The sequence below is a fragment of the Sus scrofa genome, chromosome 1 (genome assembly GCF_000003025.6).
Source record: "Sus scrofa isolate TJ Tabasco breed Duroc chromosome 1, Sscrofa11.1, whole genome shotgun sequence".
NCBI classification, from domain to species: Eukaryota; Metazoa; Chordata; class Mammalia; order Artiodactyla; family Suidae; genus Sus; species Sus scrofa.
The window spans coordinates 75,840,525-75,868,520 of record NC_010443.5 but is presented as its reverse complement, the minus strand read 5'-3'; the positions used below and the strand labels follow the sequence as shown (position 1 = coordinate 75,868,520).

The 27,996-nt window shown below is 42.9% G+C and overlaps 1 protein-coding gene and 1 long non-coding RNA gene across 5 annotated transcripts in view; one reads left to right on the top strand and one right to left on the bottom strand.

The window, feature by feature from the left end:
* LOC102157516 overlaps positions 1,178–27,996 on the top strand; it is a 56,024-nt gene continuing 29,205 nt past the window's right edge. Inside the window, exon 1 of the long non-coding RNA XR_002343810.1 lies at positions 1,178–1,255. This is a non-coding gene — a long non-coding RNA (uncharacterized LOC102157516). The remainder of the gene's footprint in view (positions 1,256–27,996) is intronic.
* The window catches only part of FIG4 (FIG4 phosphoinositide 5-phosphatase), a 152,871-nt gene continuing 146,374 nt past the window's right edge, over positions 21,500–27,996 (bottom strand). For 3 of the 4 annotated variants that reach the window (XM_021068077.1, XM_021068230.1, XM_021068183.1), the window contains 2 exons: positions 25,129–25,256; positions 21,500–21,835 (listed from right to left, as the gene is read on the bottom strand). In XM_021068077.1, the coding sequence (XP_020923736.1) occupies positions 21,777–21,835; positions 25,129–25,256 (187 nt within the window). In that variant the 3' untranslated portion in view covers positions 21,500–21,776. 4 annotated transcript variants of the gene reach the window in all.

Sequence of the window (27,996 nt, the reverse complement as noted above, 5' to 3'; positions counted from 1 at the left end):
AGTGGTGGTGATCCCAGGTTATGGGTGATCTTTTAAAGCCAACATGTAGTGCCTATTTCCTATGTGACAGACACCATGTCCAATGCTTTATAGGCATTATATTATTTCTTCCATCAAGTCTCCAAATCAGATGAGAAATTTGAGGCTGAGAAACACTGAATGGTTTCTTGAAGCCCCGCCATGCCTTGCAAGTGATGGGGCCACAGCTCATGCTCTTAACTGTTACATGCTTCTTCCTTTTGGGTCTGAAAACTAGAGCGGCCTCTATACTGTCTATGACATAGTAGCTTTTTAGAGCTTTCATGTATACAGCCACTTCACTTACAGGCTCCTTGAGGTCATTCATCTCTTTCTCAAGGTTAAATGTTAGATCTGCTTTGCTATCAACGTGTAAGGCCTTCCTTGTACAGCTGCAGTTGAAGTCATTTGAAACAGTGACAAAATTAGTAGTTCAGATATCATCTTGTTATGTCAAATCATGTTACCTCTGAGGACACAAACAGCTGCCTTAACTGGAGAACACCATCACTGCTGCCACCACCACTACCACCACCCATGACCGATGTCGCAAGAGCAACTATCCATTCACTGAGCAGTGTTTTTGTGCCAGAAACCATGGCTACCTGGTTCACACACATTACATCTAATCCTCTCAATACACCAATAAAGTAGCGATTATTATCCTTACAGATTAAAAAAGTTTATGAAAGAAGACATGGTTTCTAGATCTTCACAAAGACTCCATTCTTATCATAAGGATATGTATCTCCAAGAAGCCATGTTAAAAATATACTTTTAAAATGAAGATCCATGTTTGCCCTATAACCAGACATCACCCCAGCAATTTGGGAGTGTTCTTGGATTTGGGAAGCCTGGGCTGAGAGCCCACACCACAGCAGCAAGCTATGGCAGTAGTTATCTGCATGGTCAGGCCACCCAAATGGCTGTTCTCTTGCTCTCTCTGAAGCCCCTGCTCACCAGCACCTGCTTTACCCACACCCCACTCACATCACTGACCATCTATAAATTTGCCCCAGCTGGTGATTGTGCTAACCTTTAGATCAGATCATCTGCACCTGATAGCTTTTCAAAGGGGCGGTGCTGGTTTCCCTAGTAACTAATGAGCCAAGCTGACGTCAGTTCCCCCTATAACTGGTAACCTCGCCCTCCGTCCCAGGAGCCAAACCTGCTGCCACGTCCTGCTTGCCATCCACGCACACAGTGGGCTGTGACTCCAGGACCTTTCTTCAGACGCGTAAGCTCCCCACCTCCGTTAAAACACTGATGTCTCTGTCACTGACTCAGGGCTCTTTCTTTGGTCTTGAAGCTGAGCATGTGCAGCCCGACAATTGGTGGAACAGCCAAGTGACTGAAGAAACTCCCAAGAGCGATAAAATGTTGGGAAATAAGGATGGGAATGGAAAGTGGAGGGGGCCATCCGACACTTGTGGGGACAAAAGTTATGGATGTCATGCTGGGGTGGCTGTCCATTATCGTGGGGCCTGAAAGCTGTGGCAGTGATCCTGAGGTGGCTGTCCACTAGCATGTGGAGCCCGAAAGTTGGGGGGGAATCCTGGGGTGGCTGTCCACTAGTACATCCTTGATAAATGGGGCCTCCAAGAGAGTACAGAGAACTCACAGACATTCTAAGGCTATTGTAGAGATACCTCCTGCCCTTATGTTACTAAATTAAGGTCCTGTAAACCCTGCTGGAGTCCAGCGCAGCCAAGCCTTCCTGCGTTGGTGGGAGAAGGTTCTTCTTCCATTCAGTTTCAGGTAGGCAAATAGCAAAATCAAAGCTGAGATGCATACAGCACAAGCTTTATTCAGTGCCCAAAAATTGGAGAAGCAGGAACTAAGTTTACTGATCAACTTCTCGTCCATTTGGTGAGACTGATTAATTTTATAAAGACAAAGAAAGGAGTGAGGCTAATGGGGAGGCATATGCATTCATCTACTGGGGAAAGGGCAGAGCTTTTCTGGGAGAGCAGCCCCCTCCTTTTCATCCTTTTTTTCTCCTTAAAGTCTGGTCAAGGCCTCCAATAGGTGTGTCATTTAATATGCTAATATAGTAAAATCAACTTGTAATGAGACTCAGGGTCTGTTGGAGGTCAGAGTCATTGCCATCCTGGTCCCAGCTGGTTCCATCTGGGTTTGCTTGTTTTTTTTTTTTTTTTTTTTTTTTTTGTAGCTTCCTTATCTCTGGACCTTTTAGCTTAAAGATTTATATTAATGTCTGCTTAAAATGTTGGGGGTGCGGGGATGCTGGCAGGTTTTGAGCAAGGACACACCTGCTAAAAGTGGGGGTTGGTAGGTTGTGAGCAAAGACCTAGAGCAACTCTGGTAACCAAATTCTTCCCTGTTATGGCTCCTTGCTCTTTTTTAAAAAATTTGTTTTATTGAAGTGTAGTTGATTTATAATGTTGTGTTAATGTCTGCTGTATTGCAAAGTGATTGAGATATATATACATTATATGTTATTTTTGTATTCTTTTCCATTATAGTTTATCACAGGATATTGAATATAGTTCCCTCTGCTAGATAAAAGGACCCTATTGTTTATCCTTGCAACATATAATACTTTGCTAATCCCAACTCGTAAGCCATCCCTCCCTGAACCCGTCTCCCCTGTGGCAATCACAAGTTTGTTCTCTATGAGTCTGTTTCTGTTTCATGGAAAGTTCTTTTGTGTCATATTTTAGATTCCATGTATAAATGATATTATATGGTATTTGTCTCTCTCTTTCCAACTTACTTCACTTAGTATGATAATCTCTAGGTCCATCCATATTACAGCAAATGGCATTATTTCATTCATCTGTATGACTGAGTAGTATTCCATTGTATATACGTTCCACCAGGTCTCTAACCATTCTTCTGTTGATGAACATTTAGTCTGATTCCACTTCTTGCCTGTTGTGAATAGTGCTGCTGTGACCCTAAGGGTACATGTATTTTTTGAATTATAGTTTTTTCCAGATATATGCCCAGGAGTGGGGTTGTTAAGTAGTTCAATATTAAGTTTTCTAAGGAACCTCTCTACTGTTTTCCATAGTGGCTGCACCAATTTACATTCCCATCAATAGTGTAGGAGGGGTCCCTTTTCTTCACACTCTCTCCAGCATTTGTTATTTGTAGACATTTTAATAATGACCCATTTGATCAGTGTGAGATGTTATCTCATTGTAGTTTTGATTTGCATTTCACTAATAATTAGTGATGTTGAGCATCTTTTCATGTGCAGTTGGCCATCTGTAAGTTTACTTTGGAGAATTGTCTATTTAGGTTTTCTGCTCATTTTTTGATTTTGTTGTTTGATTTTGATTGAGTTGTATGAGCTGTTTGTATATTTTACATTGAAATTAAGCCCTTGTTGGTCGCGTCATTTGCAAATATTGTCTCCCTGTCCATGGATTGTCTTTTCTTTTTGTTTATGGTCTCCTTTGCTGTGCAAAAGCTTATAAATTTGATTAGGTCCCATTTTTTTGTTTGTTTGTTTGTTTTTGCTTTTATTTCTCTTGCCTTGGGAGACTGACCTAAGACAACCTCAGTATGATTTATGTTAGAAAATGTTTTGTCTGTATTCTAGGAGTTTTGTGGTGTCGTGTCTTATATTTAAGTCTTTATTTTGAGTTTATTTTTGTGTATGTTGTCAGGATGTGTTCTGATTTCATTGATTTACATGCCGCTGTCCATGTACCACTTGCTGAAAAGATCGTCTTTTTTCCCATTTTATATGCTTGGCTCCTTTGTCAAAGGTTAACTGTAAGTATGTGAGTTTATTTCTGAGTTCTCTACTCTGTTCCATTGATCCATATGTCTGTTTTTGTGCCAATTCTAAGCTGTTTTGATTACCGTAGCTTTGTAGTAGTGTCTGAAGTCTGCCAGGGTTATGCCCCTTGATTTGTTCTTTTTCCTCAGGATTGCTTTGGCAATTCTGGGTCTTTTATGGTTCCATATAAATTTTTGGATTATTTATTCTTCTAGTTCTGTGAAAAATGTCATGGGCCATTTAATAGGGATTGCATTAAATCTGTAGTTGCTTCTGGTAGTATGGCCATTTTAACAATATTCTTCCAATCCAAGACTGCTCCTCACTCTTGAGGGGCACTGAAGGGCAAAGCTCTGCCTTCTGGAGCTGCTTCCTGCTGAACATGGAATAGAAGAGCAGAACTGTTCCCTGACTAGCTTAAAATAAATCTGTTTGTGGCTGGGCTGCAGTCTCAGTTGCTCATACCCTTGTGTTAATATCATCTGAAGTTTGATGGCTTCAAGCCATGTCAGGAGGCAAGGCTCAAAGATAAGCAGAAGGATAATAGCAATTAGTGGCCAAGAAATGGAAGAAGCCAACTTAAACCAGGGAGGCTCTGTTTGACCATATTCCATCTGGATCTTGTGTGTTGTGTCTACTGAGCCATTGAGCTTGCTCATATGTCTTTTTGGTTTACCTCAATCTGACTAGAGTAATTGATATATGAGGCAAGTTTTATTAATAACTGCATATACTCCTCCTTCCTCAGCCAGCAGATAGTCAAGAGCTACCCTGTGTCAAGAACAATATTTGCTAGTGAATCCAGAGAAGTATGGAGTCCTTGTAAGGCATCTCCTGTGTTTTTAGACAAGTCCTCAAGGGCCCATGGTTATACCTAGGTTCTGAGAACTTGGCTGGCCCAGCATGCATTGTGCCCTAACTGAGGATTGTCTCTGTAGGCTAGAGCCCATCCTAGAGAAGGAAAGGAGTTAGGGTTGTTCTGATGGGGCACTTGGTTTATTCTCAGGCCACAAAGGAACAGGAATGCCGAGGGAGCATGTACCTGGTGCACTTCTGAGGAGTTGAGCCATCTCTGTATGTGGCCAGCCCAAGGGGGGTGCCCTGACAATGTAGGGAGAAGAAAACACCTGCATAGTAGGGGTCACTGGGGGGTTCTTTTTCTTGGGCCACACCCATGTCATATGAAAGTTTTCAAACCAGGGATCAAATTGGAGACACAGCTGCAACCCATACCACAAATGCAGCAAAGCTGGATCTTTAACCTGCTGTACCACAGTGGAAGCTCTGGGGGATTCTTAACTAATGGCTTTTCTTCTGGCCTCAGGAGGGCCACATACTAGACAACGACCTGTGTCTTCTCTCCCAGTAAGTATGTCTCCCTTCTGGTCCCTGTGTGTGTTCATCAGGTCAGTCCAGAGGGCACCAATGGCTGAAATTTATCTAGGAGTGAATCCCAGGGCACTTAAATTGGGAGGTAATAGAAGAACCATCGACAAGAGTCCAGAGCAGTGTTATTGCAAGTTCCTCCCTTTAGTAGGGGTGTTTGATAGGGGCAGTGGCAGTGAGACCAGTAAGAGTGATGGCACTTTAGAGTGAGTGCTTTGTATTTGTTAGAAATGTCAAAGCAAGGGGTGAGGTCCAAGCAGAAAGCTGCATTGGGATGGAGTGTGAACTTCAAGAGGGGTAGGTTTAGCAGAACCGTTAGCCAAGGTGAGAGTGAGGTTGTCATTCGCAGAGGTAAAATGTAGTATTTTTGTTTCTTTGTTTTAAATGGCCATGCTCACAGCATATGGAAGTTTACAGGCCAGGGACTGAAACTATGCCACAGCTATAACAACACCAGCACTTTTGACCACTATGCTGGGCTGGAGATTGAACCCACGCACCTGCAATGACTTGGTATGCTGCACTCAGATTCTTAACCCACTGTGCCACAACAGGAACTCCAATGTCTTTAATCCATAGGTGTCACTTTGAGAGTGGGGATGACAGATCTATCACCAGCATAGATTTCATTCCCGGGTTATAATTCTCAAGAAACTCTCTCTTGCATTGAACGCCCATTCTGCATGGACAGGTATAAGAGATAAGAGAGATTTAAGAAGAGTAAACAACAACAGCCATTCATCTTGCTTCCAATATTAATACCCCTGTACTCAGCATGGACAGAGGAGATGTTTGCCAGGGTTTGGTAAAACAGCAGAAGCCAAGTAAGGCAATAGCAATGACAAGACCAGCAACTAAGCCTATCCACCACATTATCCATCTGTTGGTAAGTTTGTTCTTTTGAAAAGTAACTTAAGGTCTGTGACAGGTTCACAAGTGTATTGAGTGGGTGGCTCAGTTAATTCTTCCTCAGGCCTAGGTGCTGTCTTCACTCTGGTATGGGGGGCCCGCAAAGTTACGCTCTGTACTTATAAGGCAGCGTGAGTAGTCAAGATGACTAGGTAAGTGGTTCTGTCCACTTGGGCTCTAACTGGTCTTATGGATTTCCAGCTTTGCAGGTTTTCAAATAAATCCAGTCCTCAGGGGAGAGAGGGTGTAAAACCAGTTCAGAAGAGGAGGCAGTGCTGGATTCCTACAGGCGTGTAAGGCTTGGGTCGTTTCTGCTCTCTGTAAGGCATATTTTAGTTGGTCCATATCCCTGACATTGGCTTTGTAGCCGGTCCTTCAGGAATGGGCCTCCCGTCCATGAGCTCATTTGGACATAATCTGAACTTTCCTTTAGGGACTGTTCACATTCTCAGAAGTGCTATGGGGAGAAAGGAGATCAGGTTTGATGGGGGTCTTGACATAGCTTGGCTAAGTTTCTTTTGAGGATTTGATTTACTCTCCTCTTCTGGAGAATTATGGTCTCTAATTGGAATGTAAATAAACTCTGTTTCATTCCTAGGGCTCTAGAGACTCCCTTAGTAATTTGGGAAACAAAGGGAGGCCTGTTGTCACTCTGGATGGACTTAGGGAGCCCAAACCGAGGGCTTATTTCCTTGAGCAGGACCTTAGACACCTCCAGGGCAGGCTTGGTTCAGGTACAGAATGCCTCCATCCAGCTGGTGAAGGTGTCAGTCAAAACAAGCAAATGTCTAAGACTTTCTTGTGCCTGGGGTGTTACTGTAAAATCAGTTTGCCAGTCTGGACCTGGATATGTGCCTCTACATGGGATGAGGGTCACTCTTTTGACCTTGGGTTGGGGGTGAGTATTGGGATTATTCTGGGGACAGATAGGGCAAGCTTCAACCACCTATTCAAGGAGACTTTGGACATTGGGAGTAGTCCTGGATTTGATGGGCCATGGATATAGGGCCTCCTGCCCATATTGTGCATTCTGGTGAGCTTCCCAGGTGGTGCAGTGCAATGGCTGGTGGGAGGAAGGAATAGCTGCCCATGACCATTAACCATCCACCCTGGGTGTTCTGGACTGTTAAAATAGCCACATCTCAAAGCCTTTTTCCCTTTCTTCTGGGGTATATATATAGCGTAGGATTTAGGGTCTGGAGGAACCAGTTGGAGTGGCATTTGAAGTCAGTCCCCATGCCCTGCTGCTGGTTTAGCTGCCATGTCTGCTTTGTTAACTGCCTCTTATAATTTCTGCTTCTCACTTTTGGCAATGGCATCTGCAGTGAATAAATGCTACCAGCTTTGGCAGGAGTATAGCCTCCAGCATCTGCATAATCTCTCCCTGCTCCCATTTTTAATCTAAAGTCAGCATTCCTCTCTTCTTGCAGATGGCTCCATGGACCTACCTATAGGATTGAATGGGCATATTAGAGTCACTGTAGCTATTGGCAACTTGCCCTTGCCCCAGTTCTACAGCTCTGATTAGGGCAATTAATTCAGCTCTGAGCAGAGCAGCCAGAGGTCAAGGCTTGAGCTTCCACCACTTCGGTGATGGAAACCACTGCCTATCCTGCCTTTCGTATTCCATCTTTCATAAAGCACTCCCATCAGGGATGCATTCCAATTCTGCGTCCTCTATAGGGGAACTCTACTCAGGGCTGCTGGAGGTTTTTCAGGATACATGGTCATAATTGGTGATCCACTCTAAAGGCTCAAGGTCCTTCCATTTTAATTGTTCGTATAAAGGGCTTAGCAATTAAGCCAAAGTTGGGGATCCATATACAACAGAGCCAAAACTTCCCCAGGAAAACCCTGGAGCTGTATTCCCCTACAAGGGAGTAACATCTGGCAAATCCATTCTTTCCTCTCCTTAGATAGTGCCCTGTGCCCCTTCTCTACTGTAAGTGCTAAGTATCCTACTAGCTGGAGGGAGAGCTGGGCTCTTCCCTTTGAAACTTGACCTCCTCTCTCACCCAGATGATGTAAGGCGTTAACTGTGCCATGGTTGGAAAATTCTTTGGTGGGGCTGGCGATCAGAATGTCAACCTGCATTGAAGCGAAGACCCCTGTTCTAACGCCAGGTCATCCAGAGCTCAGCTAAAACCTCTCTGAGAAGGATGGAAGAGATTTAAATCCCTAGGGTAGAACCATCCAGCACAATTTTTTTCTCATGCTTTTGGGATCCCACCATTCCAATGCAAAAATGCATTGAGATTTCAGGGCTAAGGGCACACAAAAAAGAGGTCCTTTAAGTCTTCTTCTACATCCTCTCAGGGTTTAGGGTAGACAGTGATGTGCACAGATTGGGGTGCCACAGGGTGTCTCCCCCATAGCTTCACTTAGGGACTCAAAGGTACTGAACTAGCTGGTATTTTCCATTTGTGTTTTTGTTTTATTTTTTTAACGAACTAAACAGGAGTGTTGCAAGGAGATTGGCAGGGTGTAAGAAGTGCTTGTCTGAGTAGGCTTAATGCCTACTAGGGTTTCTTTGCTTAAGGGGTATTGTTCTGGTGATTATAGCCAGGTAACAGCTTGATGGCAACCAGTGGTCCCCTCCTGGCTCTGCCCATCGTGTCATGGGCCTGTCTGAGGAATTAATCTTCTCAAGGTTAACTGGGCCTTTATTGTTGGCAGAGAGCTGTAGTGCTAGGGCTACAGGATGGAAGGGAGTCTTAGGTATTTCCATGGGAAGATTTTTGTTTGTTTCTTTTTATGGCTGCACCTGTGGCATATGGAAGTCCCTGGGTCAGGGATTGAACTGGAGCTGCAACTACCGGCCTACACCACAGCCACAGCAACACTGGATCTGAGCAACAACTTTAACCTATGCCGCAGCTTGTGGCAATGCTGGATCTTTAACCCACTGAGTGAGGAAAGGGATCGAACCTGCATCCTCATGGACACTATGTTGGGTTCATAACCCGCTGAGTCACAATAGGAATTCCTCCTCAGTAAAGTTTTTGTCTATGAGAGAAATTGTAGCTCCCAGTGTATATAGTCTCTTCCGATTAGAGGCATTGAGCATCTTAGGAAAGAAACAGTGAGATGTAAGAGTGAGATAACATTTTCCCTCCCAAATCACACTCAGGTGGCTCTATAAAATTACACTCCTGTGGCTCCCCTTCCATTCCCATTATCTGACATTTATCTTTGGTCATTTTGCCTTGTCGGGTGTTTAAGACCAAGAAGTGGCCCCTGAATTGGTTAAAAAGTACACCTTTTTACCCCCTACAGTCAGGTCAGCTGAGCTCCTCAGAGGTAATTTCTAGAGTGCTCCAAGGAGCCCCTGGGCCCCTTCAATCCTCTTCTTTCATGTGTGCAACCCTTGAGGATGGCCCAGGACATGGTGGTTGCACTTAGTCTCCTTCTAAGACGTCTGGGGCACTCCCCCTTCCAGGGGCCTCCTCCATGCAGTGTGCACACTGATTGGCTCGGAGCCTGTTTCTCCTCTGTGGGTGTGGTCTTTGAAACCCAAGGCAACTCATCGAAGTCACAGCGTCTCTTCAGGAAGAGCCCCATTTTCCCTGGGAGGTCAGCTGGCCCTGAATTGCTAAGGCCAGAATACTGGCACTTCCTGCTGCTCATTTATCTTCCTTTGTACCCACCTCTAGATCCCAGTTGGTAACACCTGACATGTTGATCCTACCAGCTGGGAAGTGGACGAAGTGAGCCCTTTCTCCCACTTTTGTGATATTTCTCCTCATGTCTGAAGTGCTCTGGGAAATAAAATGAGATTTAAGAATGGTCTGCCTCCGAGTGTACGTTTGTGAACCCTCAGAGGTACTCCCTTGGGTGCTCAAGGAAAGTCCCTGGATGACTCCTTCTTTCCCACGGATGGAATGCTCTTAAGAATCAAATTCCTGAAATGTGTGAGGAGCTGCTGCCAGTTCCCCTTTTGATAGTCCCACCCGGGGGTCTGTATCAGGAATGACCTGGATTCAAGGCTGGTGCACCGCATGCCCCCTATCACTTTGATTCATCTTATCAGCTTCCTCCCTTGCATTAGTTATAATCAGTGCTTTATAGTCATAATCACTCCCCAGAGAATAAGATGTTGGGAAGCGGGGGTGGACACCCACCCAAGTGGGGAAATGAGTGTGGAGTATTCGCCAAACTAAATTAAGGACTCCCTCAGGGTCTTTCTTACACCCTTGGATCAACCCTCCCACTCATATAGATGAGGAAGAGATGGGTACAAACATGGAGATCAGCCCGTCCTCTCCATTGGGGGGCCTCCCAAATAGCCTATTGATTCCTGAGGGCTGGTACTGATCACTGCTATGTGTGTGCCTTGTCTTAGTCCTTCAGGGAGGATGCTGAGAAATGGAGGTGGAAGAGTTCAGGGGAGGGGGTGGAGGGGCTCACCTGTTGGGAGGAGTTTGCAACAGGTAGGGAAGTGGTGAATTTATGGGAGTGGAGGGCGCCAGGGATTCAGGAGAGGTAGGGGTAGATGTAGATGATTCCAGAGTCTCCAGTGAATGGTTGGAAGGGGGGCAGCTACCCTTGGCCAATGGAGGAAGTCAAGAGGATCCTAAGGCTGAGATTCCAACACGCAGAGCGTGAGATTTGAACTAGCCTCTCATTTTTTATAGAGGCCCTTGTTTTGGCTAAGTGTCATGAAAAATTGCACATGGGGGATCTCATCCCATTTTTTTAAATGCTGGCAACAGAGGTCCAATTGAAAAGCAGTATTATAATCTAGAAAGCCATTAGTTGGCCAGCTTTCTCCATCTGCTAATTTATATTGGAGCCATGCAGTGTTGCAAAATAAAATATGGTATCTTTTTGTTGGTGGGTGGTACCCAAAGAATTTTCAGTTATTTTTATTTATTTTTTTAAGTTTTATTGAAGTATAGTTGATTTACAAGTTTGTGATAATTTCTGTTGTACAACAAATTGATTCAGTCATACATATACACACGTCCATTATGGGATTCCTTTTCCACATAGATTATCATATAATGTTGGGTAGAGTTCTCTGTGCTATACAGCATGTCCCTATTGGCCAATCATTCCATATACCTCAGTGTTTATATGCCAATCCCAAACCCCTAGTCCATCCCTCCCCCCACCAGGCAACCTGTCCCCTTTGGTAACAGTAAGTTTTTCAAAGTCTGTGAATCTATTTCTGTTCTGCAAATAAGTTCATTTGTATCCTTTTTTTAGATTCCACATAGAAGTGATATCATATATTTGTCTTTCACTGTCTAATTTAGTATGATAGTTTCTAGGTCCATTGATATTGCTGCAAATGGCATTATTTCACTGTTTTTTATGGCTGAATAATACTCCATTGTATTTATGAACAAAGATATCTTTATCCACTCCTCTCCTGATGGACATTAAGGTTGCTTCCATGTCATGGCTATTGTATACAGTGCTGCAATGAACACTGGGGTGCAAGTATCTTTTCAAATTATGGTTTTCTCCAGATAGATGCCTAAGAGTGGAATTTCTGGATTGTATGGTAGTTCTATTTTTAGTTTTTGGAGGAATTTACATGCCTTTTTCCCTGGTGGTTGCACCAATTTACATTCCCACCAACAGTATAAGAGGGTTCCCTTTTTTCCCACACCCTGTCCAGCTTTTATTATTTGTAGACTTTTTGATGATGGCCACTCTGGCTGGTATAAGGCAGTACTTCATAGTAGTTTTGATTTGGATTTCTCTAATAATAGTGATATTGAGCATCTTATCATGTGTTTTTTGTCCATCTGTATGTATTCTCTGGAGAAACGTCTATTTAGATCTTCTGCCTATTTTTTGATTGGGTTGGTTTTTGGGTTTTTTTTAATATATATTGAGCTGCATGAGTTGTTTGTGTATATATATTTTTTCTTTTTCTTTTTGTCTCTTTTAGGGCCACACCTGTGGCATAAGGAGGTTCCCAGGCTAGGGGTCTAATCGGAGCTATAGCTGCTGACCTGCACCAGAGCCACAACAACACCGGATCCGAGCTGAGAGTATGACCTACACCACACCTCAAGACAATGCCGGATCCTTAACACACTGAGCAAGGCCAGAGATTGAAGCTGCAACCTCATGGATGCTAGTCAGATTCATTTTTGTTGAGCCATGACGGTAACTTTCTGATCTTTCATTGTTAGTATATAGAGATGCAATTGATTTCTGTGTGTTAATTTTGTTTCCTGAAACATTACCAAATTCATTGATGAGCTCTAGTAGTTTTCTAGCAGCGTCTTTATGATTTTCTAGGTATAGAATCATGTCATCTGTAAACAGTGATAGTTCTCTTTCTCATTTCCAATTGGATTCTCTTGTTTCTTTTTCTTCTCTGATTGCTGTGGTTAGGACTTCCAAAACTATGTTGAATAAAAGTGGCAAGAGTGGACATCCTTGTCCAGTTCCTGACCTTAGTGGGAATTCTTGCAGCTTTTCACCATTGAGAATGATGTTAGCTCTGGGTTTTTCATATATGGCCTCTATTATGTTGAGGTAGTTTCCCTCTATGCCCACTTTCTGGAGGATTTTTATCAGAAATGGGTGTTGGTTTTTGTCAAAAGCTTTTTCTGCATCTTTTGAGAGGATCGTATGGTTTTTGTTCTTCAGTTTGTTAATGTGGTGTATCACATTGATTGATTTGCAGATATTAAAAAAATCCTTGCTTCCCTGGGATAAATCCCACTTGATCATGGTGTATGATCCTTTTAATGTATTATTTGTTTCAGTTTGCTAGTATTTTGTTGAGCATTTTTGCATCTATGTTCATCAGTGATATTGGTCTATAATTTTCCTTTCTTTGTGTGTTATCTTTGTTTGGTTTTGATATCAGGGTGATGGCCTCATAGAATGAGTTGGGGAGAGTTCCTTCCTCCACAATTTTTTGGAGGAGCTTCAGAAGAAAGGGTGTTAACTCTTCTCTGAATGTTTTATAGAAGAAATTATAGTTATGAAGAATGAACCCTGGTGATAATTTTGCTGGGATAAAAGCTTGGTTACCGGTACTGGGGGGTCCTTATTTCTAGCCTCTTTCCAACTTCTCAGTATGTTCTTGCTAGGGTTGGTGGCAATGCAGGCCACACAAGATCTTGCCCAGAATAAGCTGACTAGATGCGTTAACTGAAATCTGGACAAATCTTCACAGGGGCTTGAAGGTGAGACACTAAAAGGCTTTAGTTGGACTGAAGTCTCCTTTTAAATCAGAGACTAGATGTTCCCAGACATACTGTAGGTGAGACCAGATACAGGTATGTGCTTTCAGTGGGCTGTCTCTGGAGAGATGGTGAAGGGGAATGGGAAATAAGGATTTTCTAATCAGATGAATTTCCCAGAAAGCCTCTCTGGCTGTTGCAGAGGCTTGTTCAAAAGGGCTTGTCCCTGCTTGGTTACAGGTGATTGGGCGAGAGGGCCATTTGGCCTTTGTAGTTCTCTGTACTCTGAGCTACAAGGACCCAAGGACTTTGAAAAATATGAGAGTCCTTTTCTTCCTTCCCTGGCCAGGCAAGGTGATTTTCCTGAAATCCAGCAAAAATTAGATTTTTAAAGGGTTCCTGTCTCAGAGGAGGGATCCTTAGGGATCTTCAATGGAGAGTAGTGGGGAGACACCTACCAACAGAAATGTACACCCTTGCCCTGGGGTGGCAAGGTAGGGCAAGATGAACCAACGCAAAAGATGTGCTCTGGGATTTTTGACTATACCCTAGAGGTGTGAACACCCTAGGGACTGTGAATGTTTTACAGTGTACCTACTTATATGGATGTTTGCTTCTGGTGGGCAGGTCAACTAGGGCTCATCTACCCTGGTCCATGCCCAACTTTTTCTTTCATGGGAGTCTTTTTGGTGCCTGTGCCTTTATTGTGGCCTTTAAGTGCTCTACTTATGCCCACAATTATGACAAGAATTTCCAAGAGCATTAGGACCAACAAAACCACATAGAACAGAGATTGACAGTTCACTTGTATCAAAAACAGATGAGAGTGTATAACAGACATGGAACAAAGAGATGTTCTCATTGGGCAATGGCTTCCAGTCCAATCCTCTTATTGGGAACCAGTCAAGCCAAGTGAGCTCTCAGCTGGGGAGGGTTCTTTTTTCCTTTCAAGTAGGCAAAGAACAAAACCAAAGCCGAAATCCACACAGCACAAGCTTTATTCAGTGGCCAAAGAATTGGAGAAGCAGGAATCAAGTTTACAGATAAAATTCTTGCCCACCTGGTGAGAGGAACTTAATTTTAGGATAAAGGCAAAGGGAGGAGGAGTGAGGCTAATGATAGGGAGCAGTTGTCTAATTTCATCTCCCACTGTACCACAAGACTGGCTTAATTTAGACAGCCAACTCTCCGGTCCAGTCCTAGAGACAGATCTGGCTCCAACCAGATGGCCAGAATCCATTCCCATAACCAGCGAACCTCTACAACCAACCTTGGCTTTATCAGCCAAAGTGGGGTCAGTGCCACTTTTGTCAAGTGTCCCCTAGACACTACCCTACTTTAGCAAGTGTTTATGCTGTAGATTGCTGGGGGCAGGGAAGGGAGGTCTTTACCTGGAGAGCACTCCGCTTGATCCTTGGCTGCTTTTTTTTTTTTTTTTTTTTTTTTGTCTTTTTGCTATTTCTTGGGCCGCTCCCGCGGCATATGGAGTTTCCCAGGCTAGGGGTCAAATCGGAGCTGTAGCTGCCAGCCTACGCCAGAGCCACAGCAACGCGGGATCCGAGCCATGTCTGCAACCTACACCACAGCTCACGGCAACGCCGGATCGTTAACCCACTGAGCAAGGGCAGGGATCGAACCCGCAACCTCATGGTTCCTAGTCGGATTCGTTAACCACTGCGCCATGATGGGAACTCCAGATCCTTGGCTGCTTTTTGATCTCAGACTTAATTTAGCAGCCCTCACTGGCCCAGAGGTTGAGAATTGAGGCAAACTGCCTAGTTATGTAGCCAGTTTTGTGGGCCCTGAGTCGGCAAGTAAGCCTTGAGTAACCGGACAGAATGGGTCCCACTCTGGGACCTAAAATTTGTTTTTGGATTAAGTTGTATGGACTCTGCTTGGGCCAGCAGAGGTGCTCTGTCTTAGCTGGGGAGGGTTATTTTTTCCTCTCAAGTAGGCAAAGGACAAAAACAAAGCTTTATTCACACAACACAAGCTTTATTCAGTGGCCAAAGAATTGGAAAAGCAGGAACCAAGTTTACAGATAAAATTCTTGCCCAACTGGTGAGAGGAACTTAATTTTAGGATAAAGGCAAAGGGAGGAGGAGTGAGGCTAGTGATAGGGAGATGTACATTTTAGTCTACTGGGAAAGGGATGGGTTTTTTTGAGGGACTGGGGTGCCACCACCTTTTTTTTTTTTTCATTTATAATGATTTTTATTTTTTTCATTATAGCTGTTTACAGTGTTCTGTCAATTTTCTACTGTACAGCAAGCTGACCCATTCACACATATATGTATATATTCTTTTTTCTCACATTATCATGCTCCATCATAAGTGACTAGACATAGTTCCCAGTGCTACACAGCAGAATCTCATTGCTTATTCCTTCCAAAGGCAATAGTTTGCATCTACTAACCCCAAACTCCTAGTCCATCCCACTCCCTCCCCCTCGCCCTTGGCAACCACAAGTCTGTTGTCCATGTCCATGATTTTCTTTTCTGTGCCACCACCTTTTTAGTTTTGTTCAGTAAATGTCCAGTCATGGCCTCTGGTAGGTGTGTCATTGAATATGCTAATGTAGTAAGAATCAATGTATAATGAGACTCAGGGTCTGCTGGAGGTCAGAGCCATCTTCATCCCAGCTTGTTCCATCTGGGTTTTTTGGTTTGTTGGTAGCTTCCTTATCCCTGGAACTTTTAACTCAAGGATTTATGTCAACCTCTGCTATAGGTGAGAGGGGATGGTTGGAAGGTTTTGAGCAAGGATATTTTTGCTAAAGTTGGGGGCTGGAGAGTTATGAGCAAGGACACTATTGCTAGGAGTTTCATGGTTGCCTAGTGGTTAAGGATCCACTGTGTCACTGCTGTGTGTCAGATCACTGCTGTGATGCAAGTTTGATCCATGGCTAGTAACTTCCACATGCCATAGGTAAACAAACAAAACAAAAGTATACTCTTGCTAAAGATGGGGTTTGCTTGGTTTTGAGCAAAGACCTGGCAACCTCTGGCAACTATTACAGCGGGGGAAAAAGTTAGACACTGTCTTTTTAGGTGGTAGCTGTGGCAATGGGCTGGCCATTGCTTTTTATATGAAAAAAGGTCACCGATGGAGTTCCCATTGTGGCTCAGTGGTTCAGGACCCAATGTTGTCCCTATGAGGACATGGGTTCAATCCCTGGCCTCACTCAGTAGGTTAAGGATTTGGTGTTGCTGCAGGCTTGTGGTGTATGTTGCAGATGCGGCTTGGATCTGGTGTTGCCGTGGCTATGGCATAGGCTAGCGGCTGCAGCTCCAATTCAACTCCTGGCCTGCGAAATTCCATATGCCACAGGTGCAGCCATAAGAAGAAAAAAAAAAGAAAGTTCACAGAGGCTGAGTTAACAGAGAAGGTAAAGATTGACTTGAGTGCTGATTCATGTTCTTCTAGAAATGAGGCATGTGAATGTGAGTGAATCATATGTATTATTGTCTATCACTGTGATTTGTTTAAACTGAATTGGCTACTTAGGAAAAAAAACCCTGAAAATGTCCAAGATGGGACTCTTTTGACATCCTAAAAATAGTTTTCTGCATATACCTTTGGAGGAAGTTACTTTTCTTTCTTCTGTTTTTTTGTTTTGTTTTGTTTTTTGTTGTGTGTGTGTGTGTGTGTGTGTGTGTGTGTGTGTGTGTGTGTGTGTGTGTTTTCTTTTTGGGGCTGCACCCACGGCATATGGAGGTTCCCAGGCTAGGGGTCTAATTGGAGCTATAGCTGCCAGCCACAGCAACACCAGATCTGAGCCACATGTGTGACCTACACCACAGTTCACAGCTACAGCAGATCCTTAACCCACTGAGCAAGGCCAGGGATCAAACCCACAACCTCATAGTTCCTAGTCAGATTCATTTCCACTGCGCCACAATGGGAACTCCTAGGAAGTTACCTTTATAGAAGGAATTGGTATTTCTTGTTTTATGCCTTGAGATGTACATAATATATCTGGGCTCTCAGGAACTTTAATCAACTGATCCCTGAGAGTGGGGGGAAAAAAAAAGACTTTTTTCAGCTCTAGCAGGAAAGCTGTAGGACCTCTGTGTCTGTATAGATAGATGTATGTCTCTGTGTACCTTATAAATATGATGTCTCTTGTCTGTGGCATTGCCAAGACTGGTTTGTGGATGAACTCTGTTTAATGGGTTTAAATAAATTAAGCTCTGATATAAATTCTAAGAAGTAAAAAATAAACTAGCCAGAATGAGTTTCAGGTTCACATGATCTGGAAAAGAGTTAGTACTAAATTCATAACTGATACGCTAGCTTAAACTTGCTGGTTTGACAAATGTAGATATGTCTTTAGAGTCATTAATTTTAAGTGTAAGATTGCTGTTGTACCTAGGTTTACTACAGGTCAAATGAGACTTTATATCTGTTGCAAGTTTGTCAGCAAGGAAAATAACTGGATATGATGAAACTTTAAGTAATGTAAATGAGATGAGGGATTTTAGGTAAACACTATAGGAATAATTATGTTTGAGGAAAGTCCATATAAAATAGTTTCTCCAGAATTTGGTATCTTTAAGTTAAATGAAGAGAATTCATTGACTATCTGGGTCATTTCAAATAGGATAAAATATTGGAACATTAATTGCTGGGTGGGTCTCTTTACCACCTTTGCAGGAATCCTAGCAGAGAAAGACCAAAGCCTAAGTTTTCCAGTCAGAAATGCCAGCGTGGCAAACAGATCGCAATTACTTACTTCTGGTTTCTGCCAGAGATTAAGGCTTTTAAGTGTTAATATTATAATCACTCATAATTTTGGTTATTGTAACCAAGCTTCTTTATCTATTACATTGTGATTGGGTGTTTAAGTGTGACTTTTAAAGTGTGTTGTCCTTTATAGACCGTTGTTGTCCTCTGATGCTTTTGCAAAAACTGCTTCATCTTTACTTTTTGACAAGTCCTGATCAATTTCAGAATCCTAATGGAAAACCTCATGGTTTCATAGAAAGTTAACAAAAGGATTGGTTACTGAGCAAGCTGGTGAATATGGTTATGATTTTTGTGGGTTTTGTCTGGAATATTACTGGTTTTGATCTCTGTTTTATAGCTATAGGGAAGTCCTTTCCTTCAAGTTAGTTATGACTTCGAGCAACTTGGTAAACTATACCCATGGGTAGAATTGAAACTTTTTTCCCCTCTCTGCCTGTTCCCTCCAGATGATGGAGATTCTTGGTTCCAAGGAGCCTTATCAAGTGAATAGGAAATACTGTCTCCTGGCACACGGAGGAATCTCGATATTTTGGGAACATCTAGAAGAGAGAAATGTACGAGAGAGAGTCTGATGGCAGGCGTTTGGCATGGCTTTCCTGGCTTTGAGAGGCCTTTTGGGAATTCAGTCTGAGACTCCTTCTGGGGAATCTACCACAGCCAGTTTGGTAAGGCCTATGTGGTCAGTTGACCAGACTCATTTTGCAAACAAATTAGTCTTGATTTGGCTATGTTTGGAGGAAAAGAAGGTAATTTTAGAGAAAAAAAGATTATGTTTCAGTGGATATTAAATTCTAGTTCTGCTCATTGAAGTCTAGATTTAGGAAAGGAACTGTGTTAGCCAAAATTTGCCCTGATGTTAAGGAGGAAAATTATCTGGTGATGTTGTCCTCAAATACACCTACTCATGATGTATAACACTGCTTGCTTTAAGTTCACTGCTGAAAACACATGTAGAATGCTTGTGTAACAATTGGGTATAATTGATAAAATGTATAGCCTCTAAAATGTTGCTCCATCCACTTATTTCTGAGCTTGTTGATGATATCTGATCAGTTTTCTCCCAACCTGGATTAACTAGGCAAATATAAAGGAGGCCTAGCACCAAGGGACATGGTCTGGACCCAGATCGGACAGGCAGCATTCACCCTGGCTTCAAGGGATATAGATTTCAGTCTATCAAAAGATTTACAATCAAAAGGAGAAGTGATGGGAAAATCTTCACATGGAGGTATGGGGAGGACTTTGTGGCTTGTACATAGTTTAACTTAAACTCTACTGACCAGAGTGGCCTCTTTGGCCCATTGAACATGCATTGTACCTCTGCTTTGGCCATTGAGGAGGGGAACACATTTAACAGTTAAAATGGAGTTAGCTGTGGTTCAGACATTCAGATAAAAATCATCGTTGTAGATGTGATTTGAGACACATTTGTGTATTAACGGAAAACTTTAGTTTTCTGAACTGTATTGCAGACCAGGACAAAAACCACAGGAGAGAATGGTATTATCTCGGCATATGGTTACTGCTTGTATTTTGCTTGATTGTCAGGACCGACTCTGTGTTGTGCCTGTTAGATGTCTTCCGTTTCATTCCCAGCCTAAGTGGGGGAAATTGATCCAAGGACAGAGTAGCAACAATGACCTCAGTGTGAAAGGAGTCTAATTGTTGGGTCTACAGTGCGATGTCACTGTTGTCTTCCTCTGGACTTCTACGAAAAGTTGACCTGGCCAATGTGACCATGTGGGGACGCCCAACAGTGGTGGGGGAGGGGGGGGCGGGGTAAAGATTCTCACCACTTTCCTGTCCCACAAGCCAATAGGTCAAAAGGATCCCTGTCCATAAACATTACTGTGCATGTCCCTACACTTTGCCAGCGTGACCATCCTCGAGCCCCCCTGGGTCACACTGTGTGGAGAATAGAGTGGCTTCTGGCCACACAAGTCCAACTAGCGAGATTAACTTTTTTTTTTTTTTTATTTGGAAAGACCTAATGGGTCACTCTAGTGGTAACTCAGTGGGATCTGAGGTAGCATACTTGTAACTGCCGACTCCTGGCTAGGCCACCAGAATGTTTATTTTTTCAGAGCCAGGCCTCCCCCCTCCCATGGGTGTGGCTCTAGGTTTGTGAAACCAGGTGTGGCCTCACCTTCCTTATAACTGAGCAGGGTGCTGCTGCCATTGACCCCCTCGCTATGACCTGGAAAGTGCTTGGCTCCAGAATTTGCCAACATCCTGGAGAGTGACTGTTCTTGGCATTACTAGGTGTCTTGATGCTCTTTGGCTGCTGCTGTCTGTATTGTATTGGTGGTACCTGGCTGCAGTGCCTCTTATATATCTGACCCCAGGGACACTGCAGAGAGAGGTGGACCAAGATGGTAAGGGTTGTGCTGGGTATATAGGGGTGGAGTCTATTATGAAGCCACCCAAGATGGCTGTTCTCTTGCTCTCTGCATCCCCTACTCCTGTTTCACCTAATATCCCATGCACATGACTGACCTTCCTACATACTTGCTCCTGCTGCAGCTGCTGATGGCTCTAATCTTTAGATCAAAACCTCTCCAGCGGAGGACTTTTCAAAGGGGTAGTGAGGGGCGTGCCCTCTGCTAGCTTCTCTGGTAAACCATGAGCCAACCTGACGTCAGCTCCCCCTATAACTGGAAACTTCTCCCTCCCTGTGAATTAGAGGCTGAACTTTTATCTGCAGTAAAGAATCCCAGAATCTTGGGGTTGGTGATAGCTTAAAGGTCATTTAGGCTGATCAGTTTTCCTCCTCCCATTAGCTTGGTTTTCTTTATTTTATTTATGAAGAGGGAAAACTGAGACAACTTGTGTTTTAAAAAAAAAAAAAAGACATAGACATCATAAGATCAAATCATTTGCATAAAACTGCCAGAAAATGCAGAAAGTTGTCCACATTATAATTGGTGATATAGAGAATAAACCATACATGATGTGTTGACCTTAACTGAATACCACACATCAAATCATGTAATGCAACTGCTCACCACAAAAGCTCTATACAGCAACATATTTTTAATGTTTAATTGTGATATAATTTCATATTTACAGAAAAACTGTAAGAATAGTTCAAGGAAGGTCTGTTTACTCTTTTCTAGATTTACCAATTATTAGTATCTTGTTGCACTTGGCTTCAGCATTTGTTCTTTTTTCCTCACCCACTGGAGAGCATTTTGTTGACGTCTTGTCTCTTTTATCTATAAATATTTCAGTGTTTATTTCCTAAGAATGAGGGCTTGCAAAATAATTTTTTTAATCAAAACATAAAGTTAACATACACCCATCAGAATAAATTTTTAAGAATGTTAACTACAAAGAAAAATACCCTGCCTTCGTTTTGTACAAGAGGAAATTTTTGGCCTGTTTGGTTTCCTGTGATATTCCTGGACCCTACCACAGTGACTGGCACACAGCAGATCCTCAATGAATACCTGTTAATGTCTTAATGTGATGGTTGGATACTACTGACCACATTTAGAAACAAAATATTTCTAAAATAAAGCAAAGGCAGTGAGAGCAAGATATTTCTTTATTACCAATGATCTGTAATTCACCAGTTACAAAAAGAGGGAAAACCTTCTGATGTAGAGGATTGATGGGAAATTCCCTTTGTGAAGATGAGACAAACAGGGGACTTTTTCTGGGCCACTACAGGGACCTGTAGTCTCTTCACAGGTAGCGGTTTCGGATGTATTCTCGGTACATAGAGGTGTCTTCTTTCCCAAGGGGCTGCATAATACCTTGACTGGCCTGGATGTGGGCTTGGAAGATCTCTGTAGATTTTCTGTCTACTCTTGGGGGCTGAACTTCATAGATGTTGTCTTGTGAGAAAGCTGAGATGGGTGTTCTATAAAAGAGAAAGCAGAGCTTACACATTAAAGAAACTAAAGTGAAGGACCACAGGGACTTGTGATCTCAAAAGCGTTTGAGAGCCACTGACCTTGAATGAGTGGACTTAGTAGTAACAAGTGGTGGTGGTGACCTCCCTGTCCCCTCTCGGCTGGTTTCCAGCACTTGCCCAGGGAGCCTCCCCTGCATGCAGGCTTGTGGGGGGCAGGGGGGCACCTCCTCTGTTCCCACTGCCCTGGGCACAGGCATGTCTATGTGCCCATCTGCCTGTCTCACATGACTGCAGTAGCTTTAGGTGGAAGTGGCACAGACTTTTTGCTTTCTTTCCTTCGTGCCGGACAGATACTCAGTAGTTTATTTAAGGAAGATTTGAGTAGGAATCAGTGAAGTCAGGGCTACTAATGATTTCTACCTTACAACACTGTTGATGGCAGGAGTAAATGAGTTTATATCTGTAAAGCACCTTATATACCTTAGCATAGTGCCTGGCACACTCTAAGTGCTCAGTAAAAGTGAACTATTGCTAACAATTACCGGTGCATAATTCCTTATCTGCAATTCTGAAATCCTAAAAGCTTCATTAACCAAATGTTACTTTGCCTGCAAATCCTGACCTAATTGAAACTCATCTGGTGGTATGACATACTGACAGTACTCATCCCATTTTATGTGTATATTAAAGTGTTTAATTATCAGATGGCCTCAGACCATGCTGGGGGATGGTCTTCAAAAGTGTGTGCTAACACTCTGAAAATTCTGAATTCTGAAACACGTCTGCCTTAGGACTGAGGGATTGGAAATCTGTACTAGGCAGCTTCCTTCCTTTCTGGGGTGATTTGAAAAGCAACTCAGAACCCGTCTATTCAAAAATAGCCCTCTGTTCCTGTCCCACTTAGCCTGCTTCAGTGCTTGACATTTCCATCCACCCTTGGGGAAGGCAATGTCTCCAAAGAAGGGCTTGTCAAAATGCACACGGGTGCCTGACACACCCTCAACCATACCACAGTGTGAGCATCTGCAAGTTATGACATCTTTGGCTGGGGGCAGGCCCTGGAGGGATGTGTCAGCCACCAAGTCAGGTGTGTTGCAGAGTGGGTGTGAGCAGAAGGTTGAGATGAGGCCACTGGGAGGGGAGGATGGTAAGCTCGACTTTGTGAGGGATTGAGGGCATAATGACCATACACGCTAGCACGAAGGCCAGGGCTGGCCCTACAGGTGGGGGTCGGGTGGTTCTCCATGGTCAGGCTACCAAGATAACAGAAAAGATCCGGAGACTCTGTGCTGCTGGGCTGGGACCTCAGCCTTGCTCATGTACATCTTAGCAGAGGAACAGAAAGGTACCCCGGATGCCGGGCTGTTTGGTTAGCGAGGGACCCCCGGAGCCGGGGAGACTCCCTGCCGTCGGAAGCAGAACTGAGTCTCAGACCCAGCTAGGTCTGTACCTGCAAGGCCAACATTTTATGGGACACCAGGAGGTGCAGTGAGTGACACACAAAGAGAGACAGGAGTTGTAGAGTAACACCCTCCAGACTCATAGGATTATGATTAAATTTGGGTCTGTCTTCCTCTCCTAGAAAACAGCTAAGGTAGCTCACCGTACTTTGCTTTTATCTAGAATACTGACACATCCTCCACATCAGGCTACCAAGGCAACAGAAAAGATCTGGAGACTCTATTCTGCTGGGCTGGGACCTCAGCCTTGCTCATGTACTTCTTTAAAGTACAGACTGCTTTAAAGCACATTAAAATGAAACTCAACTACTTTAAATTACATTATCATGCAACTATAAGTGGAATATTCTTTCTGGAAGTCAATTTCAATTGTTTTGACCTCAGGGTAATATATTTAAACTCAAGTTTGGTAAATCGTTTATGAAATACTCCCATTTTCCCCAAACACTCTAATAATTTCACGTAATTTTAGAATGTACCCTTAATTTAAGTAAATAAAAAACCAAAGGATACAGTGATTTACTCAAAGTTAAAAAAAAAAAAAAAAAAGATCAAGGTGAAAGAATCCTGAGATGTCTGAATCTCAATTTGTATGCCAGCTTGGCAGCAGTGCTTTTCTTCAAAATACAAAGTTAGCTGTTCTAATGTCTGTCATTAACACTTAATGACGAATGGTTGGGATGATTAATATATAAACTCTTGTCAGTTTTCCCTCAAGAAACATAAAAACTCTGCAGTCATTTACATAATTCAAAGCGAGATGCTAGAATTCTGTAATGGTTGATAATATTCACACTCAAACCATTTTAACCTGAACCCTTAAAAAGGAGGCACCATTAGTGTTTTTGAGATTGTCATCAAAGTGCCAGCCACAGCAACATCTCCTGATCCAAACCATCCACACCTGTGCAGGGTCTATAACCTCCATTTTACAGATGAGACATTTAAAGCCCATTTAAAAATGGGACAAATGGTTTCTGTGCATTGAAGCCAGACCTTTGCCTAGAACCCTGTGTATCTTTTAACCAAGAGCTACCTGGGAGGCATAATAAGAGCCAAGAGATGAAGATACCATCTGAGAATTAGACCTGAGGAAAAAAAAAACCAAGTCCTTATTGTGTTGGGACACCAAAAAGCCTGTCACAATGAGCTCCTCATGCTCTTAAGACAGGGGTTCTCTAAGTGTGGTCCTCAGGCCAGCAGCATCGGCATCACCTGGGAATATGTCAGGACTATAAATTCTCAGGCCCTACTCCAGACCTAATGAATCACAAACTCTGAGGGAGTTCCCATTGTGGCTCAGCAGTTAACGAATCCAACTAGGAACCATGAGGTTGCAGGTTTGATCCCTGGCCTTGCTCAGTGGGTTAAGGATCCAGCATTGCCGTGAGCTGTGGTGTAGGTCACAGACGTGGCTCAGATCCCACGTTGCTGTGGCTGTAGTGCAGGCCGGTAGCTACAGCTCCGATTAGATCCCTAGCCTGGGAACCTCCATATGCCACGGGAGCAGCCCAGGAGATGGCAAAAAGACACACACACACACACACACACACACACACACACACACGTCATTTCATTACTTTACAAAAAAAAAAAAAAAAAGAAGAAACTCTGGGGATAAGGCCCAGAAATGTGTTTAACAGGCCCTCCAAGTGATTTTACTCCTTGTTAAAGTTTGAGACTATCTTTGGTCTAAGGAGATCAAACTGTAGTCTAAAATGCTAAACAAAATCTTTTATTCAAGTCAACAGCATTGAACATTTTTAAATATAAACTTTCTTTTTAAATGATGCACTGCCACTAATCCTACATTGAAAAGACATAATTTTTACACTTAACTATAAAGATATGAGTAGACACTTGACTTCTCCATTGGCGTACACATACTTCCAAGGCGAGGAAGAAATACCAAAACAACCAAAATCCTTACAAGGGGCTTCTGGTAGGTACCTTGTCTCTGAGGCCCACTGGAAAGAGATGGAGATAAACTCAATAACACTTCCAATCTTAAATGGAATAGTCCCCCTTTTTTTTCTTTCCTTTTTTTTTTTTTTTTTTTTTTTTTTGCGTAGATGGCATCCATTTCTGGATGAAAAGACCAGTATTTAAATGACGGGGAAATTGTTAAGACAACTTTCTTTTATTCATTTCAGTAGAGAGAGCTGCCTTATAACTGCATTTTTATGGTGGGGGAAAAAAGAAACAAAACAAAAACACGGTTCCACATTTCTCTCCAGGCCATAAACAGAATTTTTGTTTTCAGCTTCTCCCTATAGTCCTCAAAGGGATAAGACTTAAACTGCCCTTAATTCAAATACTAGCAGTCTTTTCTGGAGATAAAATATTGTAATTACAAATTTGCAGACTCAAGCTTTTTATCAATAAAACCTAGTTCCATCTTCAAGGAGATCTGTGCATTTCCCCTCAAGGAGTACTGCACTCTTCTTTAGATGAAGATATTTGCCAGTTCATTGGTGGGCTGCTTAACCCACATTGCTCCAGGCATTCAAGCACAGAGGATTGATGATATCTAGTCTTAACTGCCGTTCCCATTCACAGAAGAGAAACACTTGAGGCAGAAGAAATTCATTAGCCACAGCACATGCTTTTTAAAGAAGATCCTGAATGGTGCTCTTTTATGCTCTTTCTTAGATGTGCTATAATAATACATATATTCTGACCATGCCCTATAATAATGGTATCTTACACTTGATGTATAACCAAAGTTTGAGTCTCTTTAAGAGTTCAATTTCTATTGAGAGTTTTCCTGACTCACACATACTGAGTACCCAATAAGCATATGTTGGCGTGACAAGAAAATACTTAATTGGTCAGATTAAAATGTCTTCTGACTTGAGTAATGTCATGGTGATTTGCGGTTGGTGACAGAAGAATTAGACCATATTTGTGTACTTTTGGTAATTTTACACATGGGATACTTTTCTGTATGTACAAATCTTATACTTTTCCTGTGATGAGCATTTTGGCACACACCAAGTCCCACCTGGCACCTCCAGAAAAGGTAGTAATGGTTCTGATCACAGGATATGTTTCCCTTCCCAGTGACCCCTTCTGTTATTAGCACAAAATCCTAAGTTTTCTCCCAAGGATGCTATTTTCACATCCCCAAATGATTCTCTGTTGGTTCCGAGAACATTGCAGCCGAAGGGGCCCTTAAGGAAGACCCTGACCAACAGTTTTATTTACAGCTGATGGTCAGCCTTTGGGCTTTCCTCTCATTCCTTTCCTCTACCTTCTGGGAGAAAACACTCGATAGGGCAGGATCAGAGTTGATCAGATGTTCTAGTCTCACTGGGGCAAAAAACCTCAGCAAATGTCTTAACAGCACTCACCCTTTATTAGTCTATGTCTTTCTGCTGCCTTTGTAACTTCTATTAGGAAATTACAGCCCCTTATCACCTAACTGGCTGAGGGCCCTAAGGCATACACTGCCAGGCAGTGATTTTCTCTAGCTCTTTTTTTTTTTTTTTTGCCTTTTAGGGCTGCACTCACAGCAGGCATGTGGAAGTTCCCAGGCTAGGGGTCTAATCAGAGCTGTAGCTGCCGGCCTATGCCACAGCCACAGCCACGCCAGATCTGAGGCATATCTGTGACCTACACCACAGCCACAGCAACGCCGGGTCCTTAACCCACTGGGCAAGGCCAGGGATCGAACCCACAACCTCATGGTTCGTGGTCGGATTCGTTTCCACTGCACCCCAATGGGAACTCCTTCTCTAGCTTTTAATATGCTCAGAGCCTGTAGCCCTCAGTTTGTGGATACCATTGTAATATTTTTTTGTGTGTGACCATCCAGTGCTTCTTTTGTTCCCTTAGTAGGTTGCTTGTATCTTTCCAATAAAATATTCATACACTGAAGCCTAGTCATGAATCTGTTCTACCAAGACGATTCAAAATGTTAAACTTTTAAACAAAATTAAAAATGTGTTAAAAAATTAAAATAATGCTGCATATTACATTCTGGGCACAAGTATAGACACCTAGGTCCAAAATGTAATTCTCAAACTGTGCTTGTCCAATATGGTAGCCTTTTAGCCATATGTGGCTATTTAAATTTATATTTAATTAAAATTTACATTTAGTTCCTCAGCACTAGCCACATTTCAAGTTCCTGATGAACACACACAGCTAATAAACACTACATTGGACAGTGTGATAGAATATAGTTCCAGCATCACAGAAAGTTCAACTGGACAGACTGTTCCAGAACCTCTTTCCTGTTATAGCTTTACTTTCTAAACCCATTACCCTGATGTAATATGTCTCCACATAGTACTTATCACTCTCTGAGCTTTTATGTATTTGTTTATATACTTACCAGGATGTGAATTCCATCTTGATCACCTCTTTATCCCCATTGCCCAGAAGAGTAACTGGCAAATAGTAAGTGAAGGAATGAAGGAAGGAATGACATCTGATTAAGGAAGATGATCTTATCTTGGATTTCTTTCTTTTTTTGCTTTTTGCCATTTCTTGGGCCGCTCCCGAGGCATATGGAGGTTCCCAGGCTAGAGGTTGAATCGGAGTCGTAGCCACCGGCCTACGCCAGAGCCATAGCGACGTGAGATCCAAGCCGCATCTTCGACCCACACCACAGCTCATGGCAACGCTGCATCCTTAACCCACTGAGCAAAGGCAGGGATCGAACCTGCAACCTCATGGTTCCTAGTTGGATTCGTTAACCAC